The sequence below is a fragment of the Rutilus rutilus genome (genome assembly GCF_951802725.1).
Source record: "Rutilus rutilus genome assembly, chromosome: 15".
In the NCBI taxonomy this organism is placed as follows: domain Eukaryota; kingdom Metazoa; phylum Chordata; class Actinopteri; order Cypriniformes; family Leuciscidae; genus Rutilus; species Rutilus rutilus.
In genome coordinates, this window is record NC_140220.1 from 28,043,245 (window position 1) to 28,059,980 (window position 16,736).

The 16,736-nt window shown below is 39.4% G+C and overlaps 1 protein-coding gene across 1 annotated transcript in view; it reads left to right on the top strand.

The window, feature by feature from the left end:
• scfd2 (sec1 family domain containing 2) overlaps window positions 1-16,736 on the top strand; it is a 131,310-nt gene that overhangs the window by 5,489 nt on the left and 109,085 nt on the right. Inside the window, exons 3-4 of the mRNA XM_084432838.1 lie at window positions 10,825-10,952; window positions 15,869-16,044. Of these exons, the coding sequence (XP_084288964.1) occupies window positions 10,825-10,952; window positions 15,869-16,044 (304 nt within the window). The remainder of the gene's footprint in view (window positions 1-10,824; window positions 10,953-15,868; window positions 16,045-16,736) is intronic.

The window sequence follows — 16,736 nt, forward strand, 5'->3', positions numbered from 1 at the left end:
CTATTGGGTTGAGATCTGGTGACTGTGGGGGCCATTTTAGTACAGTGAACTCATTGTCATGTTCAAGAAACCAATTTGAAATGATTCGAGCTTTGTGACATGGTGCATTATCCTGCTGGAAGTAGCCATCAGAGGATGGGTACATGGTGGTCATAAAGGGATGGACATGGTCAGAAACAATGCTCAGGTAGGCCGTGGCATTTAAACGATGCCCAATTGGCACTAAGGGGCCTAAAGTGTGCCAAGAAAACATCCCCCACACCATTAAACCACCACCACCAGCCTGCACAGTGGTAACAAGGCATGATGGATCCATGTTCTCATTCTGTTTACGCCAAATTCTGACTCTACCATCTGAATGTCTCAACAGAAATCGAGACTCATCAGACCAGGCAACATTTTTCCAGTCTTCAACTGTCCAATTTTGGTGAGCTCGTGCAAATTGTAACCTCTTTTTCCTATTTGTAGTGGAGATGAGTGGTACCCTGTGGGGTCTTCTGCTGTTGTAGCCCATCCGCCTCAAGGTTGTGCGTGTTGTGGCTTCACAAATGCTTTGCTGCATACCTCGGTTGTAACGAGTGGTTATTTCAGTCAAAGTTGCTCTTCTTCTATCAGCTTGAATCAGTCGGCCCATTCTCCTCTGACCTCTAGCATCAACAAGGCATTTTCGCCCACAGGACTGCCGCATACTGGATGTTTTTCCCTTTTCACACCATTCTTTGTAAACCCTAGAAATGGTTGTGCGTGAAAATCCCAGTAACTGAGCAGACTGTGAAATACTCAGACCGGCCCGTCTGGCACCAACAACCATGCCACGCTCAAAATTGCTTAAATCACCTTTCTTTCCCATTCTGACATTCAGTTTGGAGTTCAGGAGATTGTCTTGACCAGGACCACACCCCTAAATGCATTGAAGCAACTGCCATGTGATTGGTTGATTAGATAATTGCATTAATGAGAAATTGAACAGGTGTTCCTAATAATCCTTTAGGTGAGTGTATTATATTATATTATATTAATTACATTTTCTGTAATAATTTCTTTGTTATAGTTTTCAAGAAATAATTTTGGGCAAAAGAGAAGGGCTACACCAGGGAATTTTCCCTCTCAAAATGTGCCAGAATGTTTATATATATATAATCTTTCATATATATATATATATATATATATATATATATATATATATATATTAATATATATATGAAAGATTATCATATGTGTCTTGAGTGCTTGTTTGTGCAGTATGGGCTGTGTTGAAATATTCGATTTTGTATTGTAATGTTGTTTTAATGGTCTGTTAGTACTTGTGTAGTCGTGTGTGCTGATTACCTCAGTATGTGCTCATTCTGTCATTCTGTCATGACGTGATCGGCACTTTAACTGAGTAATGGATGTTTGCTCATGAGTGAATGTTTTTGTGTTGCTGCGTGTAGTTTTAGAATTCCCTAGGATGTCATGCTCAGTGTTTGTTTTTGTTTTTTTTTCACTTCTGTATGTTTCTAATTTAAGTTTGAGGGCAAAAACACATTTATTTTGCCCACTCTCTCTGGATCTACACTGGTTCCCCTTCTTTTTTTTTCTTTTTTTGCTTTATTCTCGGCTGGAGCTCTAGGACTCAGTGGAGGAGAACCAGTTCAGTTCCACACAGTCAAATCCATTCAGTGTGAGCGTGGGGATTTCTAGCTTTAGCTCAGCAGGGAAGCGAGTCACAAGGTTAGGGTTTGTTTAGCAGAGTCTAGACAAGCTCCAGGCAAATATCGAATCTTTTGATGCATTCTGACAGGGCCCAGCTGAACCTCAGGAGAGCAACTCAACTCCCTAGACTCTTACTGTCCTTAAACGTCTCTCGAGACGTTGTATAATGCCAACTAAGTCATTCATTTCTGACTTAGTTTTGCTAGCCCAATATTCTAGGTCAAAGAATATGCACACATATCAAACAGATCATCCAAACACAAATAGTTTCATGCTTCACTTTCATTCCTCTACAGCTTCCACCTAGATTTTTTTTTATATATTAAAGAAAATATGAGTTGTGCTTGTCTGTGCAAAACATGTGCCACCACAATGAATGGGTTTACATGCACTTTAAAGATTTTTCAGTCTGACTGAATTATTTGTTTAAAAAAAAATGATTGAAACAGTCTGGTTTTTGTAATATCGGACTAACAGTTCTACATGATTGTAGCTCGGCTTCGACCATCATATATACATGTTAATTTGACTCTTTTTGGTTCCTGAGTTGTGTGCCATGTTTTGAAAGACCGATGATCCACAATGTGTGTTTTACAATTTAAATATTTGATTCAGCGTTATCTAATGCTTACTGGTCAGGAAGGATCAATATAGAATACTCGTTATGTATAAGTATCTTTGATAATCTAGCCTCAAGATAAGTCTATCCAATTATTAAATTTTTTTTTTTTTTTTTTTCATTTTCGAACTGCTGCAACAACCAGTGTAATAAACTGCATCCAGATTCATGTTCACCTGTTATGGATAAAACCGAATGCACTTTTAATGCCACTCGCTGGACATTTCACTTTAAAAGTAACACTGTTATATTAAGCAGAAGTGTTGCCACAGGCATGTTTTTCCAATGAGCCTGGGTTGCTTTCTTTTATTAAGAACACATAAGAAGATATTTTGAAGACTGTTTCAAATGTTTATTAAAAGTCAGTTGGGTCCATTATAGTAATAGACCCCACTGACTTTCATTAAACAGTATAAAGGGTAAAAAAAAAACACGGAGACAGTTTTTTAAATATCTTCTTTTATGCTCCACTTAAGAAAGAAAGCAGTACAGGTTTGTAAATGATGGCAGAATTTTCATTTTGGGGTGAACGGTCTCTTTTTGTGATCAGCCCTAGGGGATTGTTCAGTCCGTAACCTTAGTGAGTGAGCAATGCTAATAAGGATGTTTGATTTAGCAAACACCGCTAATGACATTGGTTCTGACTGGGGTTTGTGGCCCAGCCCTGCAGTGCTGATACTGGCGTTGTTCTTGTCAGCTCAGGTGAATGTAATTGGCTGCATTGTGTTATTCTAGCCTAGCTATATCTATAGGCTCTGAAAAATATTTATGAAAGGTTTTATTTTAGGATCCTAATTGTGGCCTGTCTGGCTAATTTTGCCCTCTTTATTGTATGGTGTTTCCCGTTGTAATTGTAGGCTCTGTTTCAGGGTCGCTGGATTTAGTGTTGTTATGGGTGGTCATTTTCAGGCAGCCGTCTCTCGAGCGACCGGCACGGGCTGCTGATAGGAGACTTCCTCTTCCTCGCCTGTGAGAACGCCGTCTTTTAATAACAGTCTAGTTGTACACTGCGCCTATTCAGGTCTGACTGGAGAAATGTTCAGATCTCTCTGTGTTTTTACTGTGGTTGTGGGAGAAATGTGAGCGTTTTTGTAATGAAAGCTGTGTCTGGTGTTTTGGTAGGCTGAGTTTGAAATACTTCATGAGGACGTGAATTTATGTTCTTCGAAATGGTAGAATGCTGTCTCTGGTGGGATAGATTGTGCTGTGTGTGAAATTTTGGTTATAGCAGATTTGAAAACTTGATGTTTGGTTAGCTAAAGGAGGACTATTTCACGCTCTGCTCTACTGCAACATCAACCAACCCTTTTAACTTCTTTTATTTCCCGCTCCAGTAATACAAATAGACAATTGCAATTGGCCAAGAATCTGTTTTTGGACTGGTAGAATGTGTGTGTGTGTGTGGTCAGGTGTGTTCCAGTCAGGCTAGTGTAATAGGTTGTTCTTGGCACTGCGGTAGAGCAGTGGTGCTTTGATTTTGTGTGTGTGGGACACTTCAGCTATGTCCTTGCTTATGTAAGGGTTTGTGACACACCCTCCCCACTTCAACCCATGCTTTACAACCATCTACCCAACTTTGTGCCCTATCCAGCCAGCATGAAACCCATATGTTGTACAAGAACTCCTCAAGACATTGGCATGAAAGTGTTAGTGTGTGTGTATGTGTGTGTAGGGGGAGAGAAATGGACCACACTGCAGTGTGAGAAAACAACACTAAATGTCGAGCAGACACTGTGCTTGCATGCATATCACACGCTCTTTCACTGACGGGTAAAAAACAGTACTTTGTCTTTTGTCACACGTTTGGCATGCACATTGAGTTCTTGAGTGTTGTTAAAAGATCATATTGTTTACTCACTCTTGCACCCCTGCTAAATCCCTTCCACTAGTTTCCTGTCTCTGATTGACAGGTGGGTTGTTAAATCAGAATATGGTGTCAGGCACACATCAGGCCCACACACGACTCTGACTTGTAGAAATTTGAGTCATATGCTGTCTCATTTCATCTCCTTTTCATCTGATCTTGTCTCATCCTCATTAACCTTGTCTCATCTTCTCTCTCTGTCCTCTCTCATCTCATCTTTTGCATGTCATCTCTGTCCTGTGTCGTCTTATCTCATCTAATCTCCTTCTTATCTCTGACTTGTTGTGTTGCCTCATCTCATCTTGTTATATGTTATCTCCGTCTTCTGTTTTTGTCTCCCCTCATCTCTCTGACCTGTTGTTGTCTCATCTCATCTCCTTCTCATCTCTCTAAATCTAGTTCTCATTTTGTTTTGTTTTGTCCAATACCATCTTTCGGTCTTGTGCTGTGTTGTTTCATCTCATCCCGTCTCATCTTATCTTCTCATTTCTTCTCATCTCAATTGATCTCTCCTCATCTTGTATCTCCTCTATTTTCCTCTCCTCTCCTCTGCTCCTGTTGACTTGTTTTGTCTCTCTTTTCATCTGTATTATATCTATCATACACTCACCTAAAGGATTATTAGGAACACCATACTAATACTGTGTTTGACCCCCTTTCGCCTTCAGAACTGCCTTAATTCTACGTGGCATTGATTCAACAAGGTGCTGAAAGCATTCTTTAGAAATGTTGGCCCATATTGATAGGATGGCATCTTGCAGTTGATGGAGATTTGTGGGATGGACATCCAGGGCACGAAGCTCCCGTTCCACCACATCCCAAAGATGCTCTATTGGGTTGAGATCTGGTGACTGTGGGGGCCATTTTAGTACAGTGAACTCATTGTCATGTTCAAGAAACCAATTTGAAATGATTCGAGCTTTGTGACATGGTGCATTATCCTGCTGGAAGTAGCCATCAGAGGATGGGTACATGGTGGTCATAAAGGGATGGACATGGTCAGAAACAATGCTCAGGTAGGCCGTGGCATTTAAACGATGCCCAATTGGCACTAAGGGGCCTAAAGTGTGCCAAGAAAACATCCCCCACACCATTACACCACCACCACCACCACCAGCCTGCACAGTGGTAACAAGGCATGATGGATCCATGTTCTCATTCTGTTTACAGAACAACAGAAATCGAGACTCATCAGACCAGGCAACATTTTTCCAGTCTTCAACTGTCCAATTTTGGTGAGCTCGTGCAAATTGTAGCCTCTTTTTCCTATTTGTAGTGGAGATGAGTGGTACCCGGTGGGGTCTTCTGCTGTTGTAGCCCATCCGCCTCAAGGTTGTGCGTGTTGTGGCTTCACAAATGCTTTGCTGCATACCTCGGTTGTAACGAGTGGTTATTTCAGTCAAAGTTGCTCTTCTATCAGCTTGAATCAGTCGGCCCATTCTCCTCTGACCTCTAGCATCAACAAGGCAATTTCGCCCACAGGACTGCCGCATACTGGATGTTTTTCCCTTTTCACACCATTCTTTGTAAACCCTAGAAATGGTTGTGCGTGAAAATCCCAGTAACTGAGCAGATTGTGAAATACTCAGACCAGCCCGTCTGACACCAACAACCATGCCACGCTCAAAATTGCTTAAATCACCTTTCTTTCCCATTCTGACATTCAGTTTGGAGGTCAGGAGATTGTCTTGACCAGGACCACACCCCTAAATGCATTGAAGCAACTGCCATGTGATTGGTTGATTAGATAATTGCATTAATGAGAAATTGAACAGGTGTTCCTAATAATCCTTTAGGTGAGTGTATATCTATCTGTCATATTTTTTCTCGTCTCATTCCTCTCTTCTCCTCTGGTTTTGCTGATTGTCAAGTCAATCTATTTTCAGTGGAGCTGGAGGATTAAGTAGATTTAAATGAGATGAAGACATGCAGTATTGATACATGCAGAAACTCTAAACCCGCAGCGTGCTGTGAGTGCGCCAGCAACCTCTCCTGAAACTGTGACTCTGCTCCCATTCATTGTGTGTTAAAGGTTAGTGCCTGACTCTGGGATTTATCTTCCGCTCAGGGAGTCTCAACATGAAGCAAAATGAGCCACAGATGAGAGAGATTTGTAATGTGTGTTTTTTGTGAGTGTGTGTATGCCAGTCTTTTTTAGATTAATGTTACAAGATGTTGCCTTTATGTGTGTTGCATTTTCATCTTAAAGATTGTAGCCGGATGATGCCTATCTTTATGGACAAAGATTATAGACACTAAAAATGTCTGTAAATTTAATTGAACCATTCAACACACTCAAACACGCTCAAACAGTGAGAGTTGGTACTCACAGTTTATATTTTTACATCTTTTTTAGAACACTACCATTTAAATGTTTAGTTTCAGAAAGGTAAATAAATATAAATATACCAAATCAGCATATTAGGATGATTTCTGAAGGATCATATGATTGTATCTAATGATGCTGAAAATTCAGCTTTGCCATCACAGGAATACATTTCATTTCAAAATGTAATATAATTGGAAAAAGCTTTTTAAAATTGTAATAATATTTATTACTAATTATAAATTAATAAATGAGCTTATTTCAGAAACATAAAAATCTTACCGACCCACAAACTTTATATCACACTAAAATAATTGGTGATGTCCTTCGGGAGACCTGAACAGTAATTGCAACAAAAAGGGAGTTTCAAACCAGAACAAAAGATGAAATATTCAGCTGTGGTTATCAATGAAAACCAGCTATTACATAATCTCGTCCTCTGTGGATTTAAAGGCTCGAAACAACCCAATTTATTTAAGTCTCTCTTTGTTTGCCATCTCCCTTACTTCTCCAAATGATGCTTACATAACAGTCATTCTCCAATCTCTTTGAGACGGTTGACATTTGTCTTTGAAGTGAAATGGCATGCTCGCTTTAAAGATACTTTTCAGATTTAAGAAACTTTCACTCCAGTTTCCTGTGCTCTTTCCATTATTAAATCCTGACAGGAAAAAACTTGGACTGAATGTGCGCTCTCGTTGTTTCTCTACTGATGAATTGAGGTTTTTGCTTGCTTTGTTTCTTATTTCAGTTTTGTTTGTTTCTCTCAGAGTACTGTTACAGATTATAACGAGCACGGAAAATACACACACCTCTCCCGTAGAGCGTCTGCCAGGTCTCCTTGTGTGTGTGAGCATATGTGTGCATAGTGTCATTAGTCCTGCAAGTGGGCGTAATTGAAGAATAACTGACCTGGATTGAATGCTGCTAACGAATGGGGGTTGTTTGTTTCCTGTTGTTCATAAACACGGACTTAATCACCGTCTACTAAATCAATCTGCCCGTCACAACGATTATGGCATCGTAACGCCGTGATAAAATAGCGGGTGTGACATTGATTTTGGTTTTGGGATTTTTTGGTTTGTGTTACATTGCAAAACACATAAAAGGTTATTATGAAACGGCATCCATTTATGGCTAATCACATTTGGAACCATTTTGTATGCAATTTAGTGTCTGTGCGTGTATGAAGACTGATTTTAAGGAGTTCAGGAACACTTAGTCAGTTGAAGTCCATTCTTAAGTGCTCAGTCATGTGTTTCCAGGAACCCTGAACTTCCCCTACCACACACACACACGCACACACTGGACTGTACAAGGAGGTAGTGGCGGTAATGGGTAATAAATATTTTGTCTTTGCAGACCAACACTGCCCTCCATAGGTTAGAGTACTAATGGAGCTCAACGCTCTTATACAAACTCACTGAACCCCCTTGTCAGGACATCTAGCCTGGGGAACACTGCAGGAGAGGAGTGGAGTAAAAAGGGGGAGGTTTTTGGGGTAAATTGGAACCATGTTGCCCCTCCGAAACATTCCAAGCGGACCCCTCGTCTTCCTGGAATACACGCCGAGTCAACATACACATGCACATAGAGAGGGTCCAGTCTTAACTCTGGCATGTAAACTACGCTGAAAATGTGTGCATCTGTTTATGACATGCAAAATCCGTTCAGCCCCATTGCACAAGACACACTACCTACCAACGGACACATAACATACTTGAACAGATTTCAAAGATCTGTGGTCTCTGAAGCTTGCTGAACGTCTACTAGCCCATTTAGATATCTTTGAGATGTCTTGAAATAGTCAATATATGATTAGTCAAAACCTAGAACAAGTCATCTTCCACATTTAAGAACAAATGTCATCCAAACTATGAATTTACACAAATTTAAGAATGGGAATTATGTAGAGGCCAAAAAATGTTAAACAAATCAAAACTATCTTAATTTTTTATTGATTTATTGATTAATTTATTATTATAATTTTTTTTCAATTTTTTTTTTCAAATTTTCAAATTACAAAACTAATTTGTACCAGCTAAGCATAGGTTTTTAAGGTCATGAGAAAATCACTCGAGTGTCCTTCTTTTGACTGGTAGTGTACACCTTCATTATATTCTCTTACTTTCATGGTGCTTAACCTAGTCTAATCTGGAAACACAATGGACTAAGCATTCCTTGCTTTTACAGTCTGTTAAAAAATTGAATGTTTTTTTTCTGCTTTCTCAAAAATGTGCAAATGTGACCAGCCCAGCCCATCATGTGATCTTATTTTTCTTATACTTTCCCTCTTTTTTTGTTGTTGTCACATTTCTCAGATTACTGAGCCAGTTTGCGTTCTTGCGTTATCTGTCATGTTTTTGTACTGTCCCTCCACTCGCAATTCCCGACACAAGTCTGCGCTTTAGAACAACAAGCCCCATGTTTATTATGTAGGCTTTTGTCCTCCTCATTTTTGTTCCCTCTCTTTTTTGTCTCGTTTTTGGAGTAATGGAGTCAGACCTCTCTCTAGCACTGCCAAAACTCTGTCTGGAACACATTACAGCTGAGATCCAACACATGGCAAATGTTAGAGAGAGAGAGAGAGAAATAGACAGAGAGAGAGAAAAAGCAAAAAGAGCAAAAGAAAAACAGAGCAGGTTTAACATTTGGTTTCAGTGTCAGTAAAACACCCCCACCCTCCATCGCTCGCCCTCATGTATCTTCCCTTTCTCCGTTCTGATTTCTTGTCCTTTGTTTCACGACATGCACCCTCACTTTCTCAGTCTCTTCTCCTCTCGTCCTTTCCTCAAAATTCTGCTCATTTACATATGATGTGTTTCCTCAGGCTGCCCGCCCTCCGCGAAAAAGACTGTCATTTTATTCTGTCGCTTCTCCTCATCAAGAGTTTGTGTGAAGTTTCCACTGCTTTATTAATATGACAAGCAGCACATAAGCCGGAACACACACACACAATCCAAGAGATGATTAAAGACAGGAAGAGGAGGAGCCAGTGATGAAGAACAGAATGATGATGTCTCATTAGTACATGTCATAAGAGGAGATCATTTTGTGTATGAGAACCCCTTGCTGAATAATGATTGTAAAGTTACTAAAGAAAAGCTGTTTATTACTGATGGATGGAGAGGAGATTGAAAACGATGAATAGTCAATAGAGGGAAGCAGACTAATGATGTGTTATTGTGTCAATCTGCACTGCTTCTTAATTGTTTTTCTATGTAAACGCATACTTAGCGGCTGTCTTTGGCGGTTGTGATGCGCCTTTCTTTATGGGTGCCAAGATATCAAGTTAAAAGAACTTCAATTTTTACTAATGGGTCTCTAGACCCCCTACATTCTATTCCATTAATTTGTCTAGCTGTTTTCGTAGTAATGTTTTTTTTGTGTGTGTGAATGGCCTTAAAAATGAAGAACACAAATAATGTGTAGCCTAGCGGTTAAAGTCTGCAAACCAAAAGGTTACCGAACCACACAAAAAGAATCCAAAAGCTTTGTCAGGCAAACCCCTTTGACAGATGTTCTTCAATCTAACTATACATTCACATATTCACAGTTTTCTGATTCATGGTTCACACACTCATGCTCATATTGACATGCAGGTAAATTGATCAAATGTTTCAACTTTTTTAGAAACTCAAAACCCCCTGCAGTTCCCTCTCTAACTTTACTATTTCCCCCAATCAGGAAACACTGCCCTAGAGCAAAACACTTAACCCAGGTTAACCCACAGTCATTTGATGGTAAATAATGATAAAGATTTGATTTTTGGATTTTTTTTTTGTATGTGTTACCAGTGGAGGAAGTTTAGCTCTGTTTTTAACTTTTTGTTGACCAGTAATCCTTTGGCATCACACATTCACCACATTCATACAGAGGTATTCATACACTGGCTTTTTGTTGAAGTTTTTGGTATTCTTAGCTCTTTGATCATCCAATAGTAGTACATGTAAGCATAGAGAGAATTGTTGAGATCACTGTTGTGATCTTGTTTTTGGGGCTTTTTCTTTTCAACCCTTTAGGATCAAATCAAATAATCACCACCATTCCACACAACCCTTCATTATTTAGTGTTTTTCAAGAAGCTAAACCATACAAGTAAAATGAATTAAAACACTGATTTTTAAATCACTGTTTGTTTGGTTTTACATTAATTAGTATGAATATTAAGTAATTTTTTGTATTTTTTATTTACATCTGATTTAAATGTTTTTGGGTGTTGTTTTAGTCGGTCTAGTTCTTCTAGCTCTTGCCTTTGTGTGTTATGTGAATAAGAAATAAAAGAGAGTGACCCCTCATTACCTGGCCTGTTTTCCACAGATCTGCCGCTGCACGGTTGCTATGGGAGACAATGCTGGTTGCTAAGCAAAAGGAGGCAGTGATGGAAGTGAGGAGGCAACTGGTGGAGGCAGCCAGCAAAGAGAACCTGCCAATCAAAATGAGTCTGGGTAAGACCACGGTCCATATTTAAAGCTGATCGACACACACTGACTACATGAGGCACTCGAGAACATTATCTCAAATATACCTATTCCCTATGGACATTAAAAATGCTCACAACACTACATTATCATTTCCACATAGATAGTGGTAATCCAAAAGGCTTCAGAAATTCAGAGTTTGTTTAATTAGCAAGGTAATTTATTTCCCCGGTTTTAATTGCTGTCAGAATAAAAAAAATAGGCATTCTGCCCAAACAAAGAGCTTCCTGCGGCTTTACAGAACTTTCTTTTACATTTACTGGAGCTGATTTTCACTTGTGTGTGAGATGCTGCAGAATACTGTGTAACAAGACAAAAGTGTGTATTCAAAAACTTAGTAAAGATTTTACATCAATAGCCATGACAAATATAGTGAACAACAATAGAGAGAGAGAGACTGAATGTTAAAGGCAGAAAGAGTAGAAAATTGGAAAATGAATGAGACTGAGCAATTGAGATTCAGTGGTTTTTAGTCAAGGACCCACAGCACCCCCTTCAGACAGCAAGTAGCAATACATATGGGTAGAATGCCCATGTGGCCACTGAGGAAATATGAACCTCATGTTGGGATCACATGCTCTCACACATATGTTCTAGAGGTGCTCTGCTGTTCATAAGTTAAACAATAGAGTCTGAAATTAGGGGTAAAAATACGCACAGGCATGCAAGACGTTCGCAGAGCTCTTAAATACACACGAACACAATAGCTATAATCAGTATAATTAGTGTGTTAGAGTTGAAAAGGAGTAGAGTGGAAGACTTGTGGAAAAACTAAAGGTTTGGGTTTGCCTGTTGCTGCATTTGTTTTAGTTTAGCTTGACCATTTTTACTTTAAACTGCTTTAATGTAAAAGTTTAACATCAGTTTTAGTTTTACTGGTTTTCTACAGTTTTAGTTTTAGTTTAGTTCAACCATTTTAGTGCAACATTTTAGGGTGTTTTCAGTCTTGACAGGTTTGGTTTGATTAAAACGAACCCTGGTGCGATCGCTCTGTTAGTGCGGTTCAATTGAATAAGTGTGAACGCTACCATCCGAACCCCGGTGCGCACCAAATAAGCGGCCCGAGACCTCTCAAAAGGTGGGTCAGTCCGCTTCCAAACAAACTCTGGTGCTGTTTGACTGAAATATGACCGTAACACGGACCATAGACATCAAGCAAACCAAATACAGGACATGTATCATACTGTATGCAGTCACGATGTTGCCCATTACAGCTTGGTACAGACGTCAGACTTTACAACGTCTCCTTTACAAGAACTTCATTTGTGTTCAATGGAGGAATTCCTGGCACAATTTTGACTCCTGAACATGTTTTATAAGTACCATCATATGTACGCACATACAACGAGCGCGCTTAGTCCAGAACAGAGAAATGTTTTGGATGTTCGGTAAGTTCCGTCACAAAAAAAACAACATAAAAGCTGTTTTTTTGGGGGGTCTGGTTCAAAAGATCCAAGTGAACCGAACTACAAGTGTGAACACAGCCATAGTTTAACAGTTCAAGTCAACCAGCACACAATTAATAAGTTGAATCAGAATATCTAGAAGAAGCACAGAACCTAAATGACAAGGGGACAGTTCATTGGACCATAACCTCTAAACTGAATCTCACAGTTGTTGCAGGTCATCTCATTTATGGTCTTACGAATGCAAATAAGACAAGACTTTTTGCTTGAGGTTTTTTTTTTTTTTACGTTTAACTGTCAAATCCTATGAATCAAATGCCCTTCTGGTTTGTGTAACAACATCCACATCAGTCTGGAAAGAGAATATCATGATACCAATATGGGTTTGTATTGCTATAAACATGGTTCTGATTCAACAACACGCATGGCTGTTCTTCCAAAGCGCACACACACTATTACAGTACAGAAACTTTAGCCAACCTTTCTCACTGGATCACAGTTATTTCCTGATCTCCAAGCCAACAGAACTTTTACAGTGCCAGAACAATCATACTGCGTATCAAACAGAACAAGAACACACACACACACACACACACACACACACACACACACACACACACACACACACACACACACACACACACACACACACACACACACACACACACACACACACACACACACACACACACACACACACACACACACACACTCACACTCAGAGAGAGAGAGAGAGAGTATTTTTCTTTGCAATGCAGTCACAGCTGTTATAGATTTTGTTTTGCTTCATCTTGTAGCATCAGAAGCATTATTCTGATTGGCTGTCGTAAAGTGTGCTCTGTTGGTCTTCATTTTTGCATGTATGTGAACTCTGGTGGTCTTTTTTGCCATGTTAACGTGAGTGTGCTTGTCTCCGTGTACATACTCAGGGTCATTGCTGCCCTGTGTGTGTTTATGTACGTTCAGCCCTTGTTTCATGGTCATGTGATGGTTAGTCCTCCGTGTCTCTCTTATTTTTCTTCCAGCTTTCGGTCTGCTTGGAACAACTCTCTCTCTCTCTCTTTTTCCTGGTGAAGTTGTTCCCGGCACATTATGCTGAGTGATTTTGAGTATTTTGCTAGAGCTTTCTAAAGCTGACTCAATCTATAATAGCCCTTTTCAGTCTTTGGATATTTCTGGAAGAAAATCCATTTTCTCAGCATTATTTTATGAGCTGGCAAAATCTGATTGGTGTTACTAGACAGTGCCACCATTTTCCCTAACCTAGCCACCCTCAGAATGTGGCCATAGACATCAGAGCACTGCATTTACCCTGATTCATTGCATACAAATGAGCTGGCGAAAGGGTTCATTATTGAGAAAAAGGCTTTATGGGGTTAGTGGTTCTGCCTTTTTGTCTTTTTGTTTTGCCAGTTGTCAAACAGATTTCATGTGCATCTGCTCTCTGCAGATTTTTTTCTCAGAGATTTTTAGGCAATTAGTTTGCAGTAGTTGGAGAAGCTTCTAGACCCATAAACTAAACCATCTCCAGACTTGCACATCCAGATTTTACTGCAGTTCTGGAGGTCAGTTTTCCCACTTACCCCCACCTAGAGTTTGACTTTTATCTGCAAGAATGCTGTCTGATGTGCATGTCCTAATTCTACACCTAATTCTACACCTTGACGTCTCATTAACCGTTGTGATTTCATTGCTTTCTATTTTTATATTAATTACGCTCATATAAGTAAGTGTTTCTCAAGAGGCACGGTTACAAAATACAAATTTATTGTATGCTTGTGAAATTTGGACCATAATGAGGTTGGAGCTTGTGATCCTGTCATCTTAAGAAAATGACCCTCAGAAGAACCACAGGGCTCGGTGCTCAGCCCTCCAATGATTCAAACTCAATCTTCTATCATGTAACTGCCCTTAGGATGTCTGCCTGATTTTTGCTTTTGGTGCATTGCTTGTTCTAGTAATTTTCTAGCCAGCTTTCATTCTGTCCGCACTCTTTCGGTCTCTTGTTTGTGTGGTTGTGCGTTTGGCTGGGTTGAAGCAAACATTGGCTGCATTGGAGCACAGGCTATACTCTCACTTCTGGTGGCTGTATGTACGAATGTGAACCCAACCCCCTGTCTCAATGTTAACACCCCAGCCTCCACTTCCCACCCCATTTTTCCTTCTTTTTGTTTTTTGCTTTTCTGTTTTTTCCAAACTTTTATCTTTAGAAATTTGAGCATGATTTACAATATGATGTAATTGTACAGAAATACAGTTGTTTGTCATTTGTTTTCGTATTGGATAAAACATGAAATCAGAAATGACTTGGATATAAGTTTTTTTTTTTTTTCATATTTATTATTAGCTGAAAGGATAACCAATTGGTTAAAAAGACAGAAATGGAATGAGCTGCTGAACTACATGAAATATATTTCTCCATCTCAACCCATAATAACCCTTAAAAAAAACTCCAGGGTCAGTGAGGATGTTTCTGTGTTGGAGTGTTTTTGGCTGAACTGTGTCAATGTAATAAATAAGCTCAGAAGATGACCACAGACAAACACTTTCAGCCTAAATCACATATACACTTATATTTTTGGCTTGTATGTCATACATGATGTTACATTACCAAGCAGTGTGAACATTAGATCCATCATTCTTCCAGATGCACAGTTTCAACACAGATGGAGGAACTAAAGCATGCATGTTGTGGTTTGGTGGTGTGTTTGAACAGCAGTGTGTGCTGATTAGGATAATTTTACGAAGGTAAAATGATCTCCTCTGCCTCCCATAGTGTGCCTGTTTAGGTATTAATCTGTTTAAATTAAACTCAATAAACCTCTGCTTTGATTAGCATTGGAAGGTCCAAATAATTCTAGCGAATCAATTCATTCGAATGGTCTGACTGTTTCAATGAACTGGTTAAAACAACAATTCATTTAGAAGTGTTCCCAGAATTTTGCCAGAATGTTTTAGTTGTGAATCAGTTTGAGCTAATCATGAAAAAGAACTTGTTCAAAAGAATGATTCATTTACAATTTAGGCATCACTTTGTACTTTCACAAAGTAAAGATGGTTTTACTTAGTAATTCATAAATAATTTTATTTCAATTGTTACAACTAAACATGGGCATACATTCGCAAATAAACGTACACGCGCATTGAGTTATGTTGAGTCAGTTCCTAGTAATATTATAGTCTTGTGTATTTCATAAGAACACACCCTGAAGAGACAGGATGACTTTTTTCCTTTACCATGGTGTGTGTGTGCGTGGGTGCGTATGCCCAGTAAATCTGTGTGTTGGTAATGGATTTGCATTGATGGGGACTGAAGTACATTTTCTCTGGAGTTCAAACAATGTTTGAAGTTTTGTTTGACACCAAAGATACAGATGAAGGTAAACACTGAATTCAGAATGACTGAATGTTGTTTTGTGTAACTGTTGAATCCAGACAACTTGAATAAGATGCTTATGTTTTTCTCTCTTTTCTCAGGGCGGGTTACAGCCGAACAGCTTTGTTCATATGTTCAGTTGTTTCGGGACAGTTGGGGGGCTCTGGAAAGTCACAGTGGGGTCCTACAGCTGGGTCTGGCTGCTGCTCAAGCTCTCCGTCATCCCGCTCTCCCGTGCTGGGACGCCTGCCTTGCTTTTGAGAGACTCCTCCTGCAGGTTAGTCAATCACACAGCTCACTGATCTGTTAATAACAGGCTATAGAGTTCTGTTTTATGACATCCTGAATGCAATGCGCTACATATCTCTACTCTATTGTGAGAGTTAAAGATTAAGTGATTTCCGTAGGTGTCTCTTTGTCTAGTACATACTGTTCAAGTATTCATGTTTTTAAAGGACAATCGATATTTGCTGAAACAGCACTTGATTCTCAGAAGATCACCAGAAATCATGTTAAACCAGTTACAGTACGTGCCCCCGAAGTGTCCATCTCCATTAATATTAGAGCAGGATAATCTGTGAATTTAGTTCATGGATATTTTTCTGTTGGCACTGTTCTGTGGCAGTAGTTACGTAAAGCTCCTGGATGTGTAACAGATTTCACAGGGGTGTATTCTAGCACTTCAGTCTCCAGTGATATCACTCTATATTCTAGAACATATACTTTATCAGTCATGAGAATCTGGCATCCCTCCATCCTTTATTTCATCCATCTTTTCATCCATCCATCCATTATTTAATACATCCTTCTGCAGTATTCATTCATACATTAATTTATTCATGCATCCATCAATCCATCCATTTGAGTATGTGTCCTTGTGCTTGCCTGCCTAGGGACTACGGATGTTAATTAGCAATGTTGCTATAATCCGGCTTGTTTACATTTTGTATTTTATACTAATGTTCATTA